This window comes from Leptonychotes weddellii, chromosome 5, assembly GCF_054177405.1.
Source record: "Leptonychotes weddellii isolate Sample4059 chromosome 5, ASM5417740v2, whole genome shotgun sequence".
NCBI lineage: Eukaryota > Metazoa > Chordata > Mammalia > Carnivora > Phocidae > Leptonychotes > Leptonychotes weddellii.
The window spans coordinates 97,136,192-97,142,191 of NC_138373.1; the positions used below are offsets into that span (position 1 = coordinate 97,136,192).

General features: G+C 36.3%; 1 protein-coding gene across 1 annotated transcript in view; it reads right to left on the bottom strand.

The window, feature by feature from the left end:
• Positions 1-6,000, bottom strand: part of ADAMTS20 (ADAM metallopeptidase with thrombospondin type 1 motif 20) — a 160,158-nt gene that overhangs the window by 142,637 nt on the left and 11,521 nt on the right. The window contains exon 3 of the mRNA XM_081818953.1: positions 2,771-2,933. Within this exon, the coding sequence (XP_081675079.1) occupies positions 2,771-2,933 (163 nt within the window). The remainder of the gene's footprint in view (positions 1-2,770; positions 2,934-6,000) is intronic.

The window sequence follows — 6,000 nt, forward strand, 5'->3', positions numbered from 1 at the left end:
AAAACAAATCCTGGGTACTTTTTAATGCAAGTCCGCCTCTACGACCACCCTTTTTATTTTGCTTAGAAAATGCTTAGAAAGCCTTCGCGATAGAGATTAAGTGGTTTAAATATCACCTCCTTGGTAAAAACCCAGAGCAGTTGTTCTCAGCCCCTTGAGCTGCATACAATATTGCTCCTAACACAGGGCTGCCTTGGTTGTTTTGTGATTTCTGTTCTTGTGTTCTTTTATGCCCACTGGGCTTTGAGAACCTGAATGAAGAGAATCACTCAAGTCTTACCCAGTACAATCCTTTGCACATATTAGGGACTCAAAGACTAAGAAAGAATAAATTTAGAAAAAACTAGGAAAAGCACAGAAACTTTAAAGCTGGCCAACATCATCTAAAACCCACTGAAGGACATTTCATTTTCACTCATGTCAAGTCCTGTTTAATAGAACAAATGTTTTAAGCTCCTAACTCCATGACACGGAGATGAGAGGGACAGAGTGGCAGTGGTGAAAGGGAGCAGGGCTTACTGGGTCTGAGAAACACAGTTTCTCTGTGTTTCTTTCTGCTCTGCCTTGGAGGACAAGCAATAGAACTACACTTAAAATCCAGAAGATTTTTCATTCCTGTCAACCTTTTCAGAGCTTCTGCATTCTGAGGTCTTAGTTTTGTTAGGGTAGATGGTGGTAGTGTTGTGGGGGGTGCAGCGGTTGTTTGCTCACCTTGTGGGTTTTCTGTGTGTTTTGCCATTTCTACTCAATTTTACTTAGACTATGTCTGAGGTCTACCTGGGAGCCTGGTATCCACAATAACTAGGTTTGGCTACCAAATATAATTTGTATGGCCTCAAGGCACATGGTGAAATCTGATGCTGAAAACAACCTAATTCACCAAGGCTGAAACTGCTATGAATTGCAACATTTTAGGGTCATAATGAATTAAGACGATCAACAGATGTATGGAAAAAATGACTTTTCCTTTTCCACTTAACCTTTTTGGTTCATATGCTAACTCTAAGCCAACCTATTGGAAGAGGTTCTCATGAATGTTCAGCTATAGAATATAAGATCCTACAAGTATTTCTGAATAGTGTGTGAACTGGGGAAGAAAAAGCCTTTGACAACATTTTACTAATTACATTCACAACTCTCCATTTTCACGAACAAAATGATGATTAGCAGCTAATTATTTAGGCCATTAATTGATTGCTTTGTGATTAAAGATATATATGTTAATTATACTTTAAAATGGAGGTACTTTAAGAATTGAAAAGAATGGATACTGCCTTCAATGTTTTAGTAATTAAATGTTGTGGAAAAGTACATTGTGGTTAAAAAACAATTCCATAGCTTTCTATTTTTTTGTGTTTTTTATAATAAATCTTTAGTATAAAAAATGTTTTAAAAGACTCTGGCTTTTCTTGTACCATTCTCTTTCTGATAATGAACACTAAGTGTGAATGCAAAACCCTGCATATCATTATGTGAAACATTTATGCATTCAGAGTGTCTACTTGGTGGTTTTCTTAAGAAGCTAAACAATTCATTAAACAAGCTGCTCCTGAATGGTAGATCAGAACAAGCATAAGCTGCCTTCTGTAGAATTCTATTGTGAAGCTGTACCCATTTGTGTTTTCTTTGAAGCCATAAAAATGAAACCCTTATGCTCATATTAAAAGCATAAGAAAGGCATCTATTATGTCAATAGATTTAAAACACGGCCTTAGACACAGTGAGAACCACTCCAAAATGGCACTCTTATAATAGCAAAGGTTAAGAAGTGTATTCCCAGAGAAAACCTTCAAAGGCCTACATATCATTATATCCCAAAACAGACAGCATTGCAGTGTTTGGAACTATAGTTTATGGACACCTACAATCTCAAATAAATCCTTTCTAATCCCACTCCTTTGTCTAGATTTTGTACTTTGATGATAACTGCAGGTGCCTTTCTCCATTCTTCAGAGAATGACAAGGATATGAAGATTCATGTACATATATGGACACAACTCTTACTAGGACTTCAATGCACAAATATTTTACTACCAACAGATTTATACTTTATAGATACCTAGGATTCCTACCTTCTAATCCATTATAAATCTTTAGTCTGAATTTTGTAGGAAAAAAATCAAAAATATACTTCATGCTGGTGGAAGTATAAAGTCAAAAACCATTTTACATAACAATGTGGAATTCTCTACCTATGTGTATACTTGGGAGAACCTCAAACACAGCAGATGGGGACAAGATAATTCACAGCAGCATTGTTTATAATAATGACAAAGTAGCCCAAAAGTTGATCAATAGGAAAATGGATAGATGAACTGTAATGTACTCAATACTGCATAGCAATGAAGAATGAACTTCCGCACACACCAACATAAACCTCAAAAACCATGCTGAGCAAGAGTGAGACAACTATAAAAGGGTTTCTTTTACACATAAAGTTGAAAGGGTACAAAATTGAGCAACGGGTTATTGTTACTTAGCAAAAGTTTAGATAATTGAGCAAGCTAAGAAAAAGCATACTAGTGTGACTAACCAATTGAAGTAAGAAGTTTATGATTATTTGTTACAAATCCCATGGCAAATACTTTTTTGGATCTGAATTTAGTTTACAAAATTGCCCACAGCCACTAATTTCTAATGGGTCCTTATGGGCCAAGAAAATTTGTTTAAAATATCATACTTCCATATTTAAGGAAGATATGTCAATTATAACCTAGAGAAATACTTAAATAGTATAATTTTACCCAAAAAGTTTTACTTCATAGTTTACCTGAAACTTCACAAGGCTTGTGAGATTGCAGAAAATAGTTGCTCTTTAATTCCTGTCTGTATATAAGATGTGGCTTGTTATGATCATCTTCATGTTCGCTCCCATCTGCCTTCATTATAGGTTCTAAGAAATATTCACCATCATGCGCTTTAAATGTTCCCATCTGAAAACAAAGAAAATAATTAACTTGGTCACTAAGGGAAAGCATGCAGTGCCACAGGTTAAAGTGAGCACACACAGAAGCAGGACCTCCAGAAGTCTGTTCACTAAGTGTCATCCACTGACTAGAACATTTCCTTTCCGTGGTTCCCTTCATGCTCTTATGTACGGAGTCATGCAGACTGGGCAGTGTTCTAACAGGCAGAGTTGAGATGACCGGCATTCCAGGTATAAACAATGGCTTAGGTAACAACATCAAACATTCTAATAATGAGAAAGCCTGTTTGGCTTGGTCCATATAAGGCAGTGAGTGAGAGACAAGACTTAAGGTTGTCTGGGGTCAGATAAGAGCTCTTAAAGGTGATGCTAGCAATTTAGAATTTGTAAGTGGTGCGGAGTTTTCACGAAGACCTACCTTCTGAATTCCAGAATCCACTTTCTAACTTGCCTTTCAACATCTCCACTTACATAACTAGTAGCATTCTCAACCTGAACATGCCCAAAGCCAAACTCTTGATTTTCAGCCCAAACCTGCCCTTTCTCCAATGGTCCCTATGTCACTAAATGGCAACAGTATTATTCCAATGGTTCAGGCCAGAAGTTCTTAGAGAAATCAAGGATGGGCTCTTGTGCCCATACTAACATCCCACATTCAATTCGTCTGCAAATCCTGATGGTTCAACCTTCAAGGCATAACTGAAATCCAACCACTTCTGAAAATTTTTACTACCACATCCATGATCTAACCTCACATTCTGTTTCCTCTATAAACCAACAACCCCTAGTCTAGTCTCTATGGACGAATCACAGTAATTTCTCAAGTCTAGATCATGTCACTCAAACAAACATGACTAAATCATTCAGTAAAATCCAAAGTCCTTACCATAGTCTACAATGTCCTGATGTGCCCACCCTTCCCACAATGTCCCTCCAAACACACAGGTGACCAACAATTGTGACTTCTCCCACTTCCACCTTAGCTCATTCTAGAGCTCCTGGTGCCTCTGACATTCCTCACATATGACAAGAAAATGCTTACCTCAGGACCTTTGCACTTAAACTTCTGCCTCAAGCACTCCCCCCCACTGGTTTCTGCTCGACATTCATCACCCCACCTCCTAGATCTATCCTTTTTACCCAGTTTCATTATTCTTCAAAGCAATTATCACTACCTCATTTTTGTCTGATACTACTCACTAAAATCAGGTTCCATAAGAGTAGAGCTTTTGCCTATACATATTGTGTGTTATAGATGGTGGCCAAAAAAAAAAATACCAGCAGTTCTAAGATAAAGCCTGGAACCTTGAATAGAGGTAAAAGAACTGGATTTATAGTGATAGCAATGGTATGACAGTTGGAAGAGAAAGATTACAAGATGCCAATGCCTGAGGAAAGCAAAAAAATAGACCATGAGGGAGAATTTATGATAGAGATAATTTTCTGGTAAAATAGGATTTATCAAAATGACTCCAGAAATGTTAAAACTGCAAACAGACCCAATTCAAAGACCACTGACCATGTCTATTTACATAAAGTATGGTACAGCCATACAGTGGAATATCCTGTGGTTACAAAGAATAAACATTCCATGTAGTGTACAAAAAGACCTCCAGTTATTTCTTGGATACTCTTCTAGAGGCCTATGCTCTAGCATATCTAATTCTACCAGTTCCTGTTTTCCAACTATAACTACAAATCACTTATTTTCAATATATAACAAAATTCCACCTCCCTGTAGCTTCCCAGAAAAAATAATTTCAAGTATGCTTATAAGTAACAAAGACACTATTTTTGAAACCTGAGTAAATGAACCCATGGAAAAATTGCTTTCCGCCTTTTTAAAAAAGCATACTGAAGAAGGGAAATGTGATTGTATCTTGGTAAAAGATACCAATAGACATGAGGTGGCTTATTACATATCTAAATGCATCTACAAAACTACTTTGAATACAAAACTACTTCTCCCAAGCTATACTGAAGATCTACCTTGGAAATTTTTATACTCTTTTTGGATTAAGATCTAATTTCTATATGTCTATCCTAACGTTCCAATAAGGCTGCACAGGGGTCAAACTTGAATTCCCACATGGACGTGAGAACAGCTCTATCCAGAGTCTATCAGAACCTCCTTTTACATTGTGCTAGAATATGGCCTTTATAAGTCAAAGGCTTTTCTTCAACAAGAACCTTATGTTTTAGAATACTTCAAGAATAATCGGTCTTCAAAGTGACTGCTCTGTGTTTATACATGAGGAACTTACGTTACTTCTATCATCTTTTCTATAATCCACCCTGTTGCAGAGGACTTTCTGTTCAAGTAAAAGTATTAGAGCTTTGCCTAAAGGCTCTTAAGGATGCATTTTTTTTTCAACTTGGAAAGGAACCTGGTAAGAAATTGGAGGACTTAAAACAGGTGGTTCATAGAATTATATTTAGATCATGCCATATTTTTAGCAACCTGCCTATCTGCAGAGGGCCACTGCAATTTGATTCGTGAGAAATGCCAATCAAATTCCAGACACTTTCTTTTAAGGACTATTAAAAGCAGCAAAACTAGTTTTCACTTGGGCAAGGGTTTCCCAGTTATTGGAGCAATGATCTATTTGCCAAGCTGTACTGAAAGGCAGTAAGTGATTATATATACAACTGGTTCCAATTTATTTTCATGGGTCAAAATTTTTATGTTTAGAGTATTTTTATATATGTAATTGTTTTTCCAAAATGTTACTTCATATTGTGGCATTTATACATACTTTTTTCCAAATACATGGCAAACACATGTACTATAGCCACAACCAATAATGTACTCAGATTTCATTAAAGAGTAAAAACAAGTAGAATATATAAATCGTTTGGACGCTTTTCCCAAATTGTTTACAGTTATCACATTAGTATTGGCAACTACAGAACATTCAAAAATAATGTCTGATTGAGTATGGCAATTAGAGCCTCCACTGAGAATTTTAGTAACAAATTGCTCTCAATTAATAAAATTAGATTTTAATTTCAGGGTTGGATCACCAGCAATTAAGTTTTTCAATCTTCATGGTGGTAGTTATTCATAAGTCATA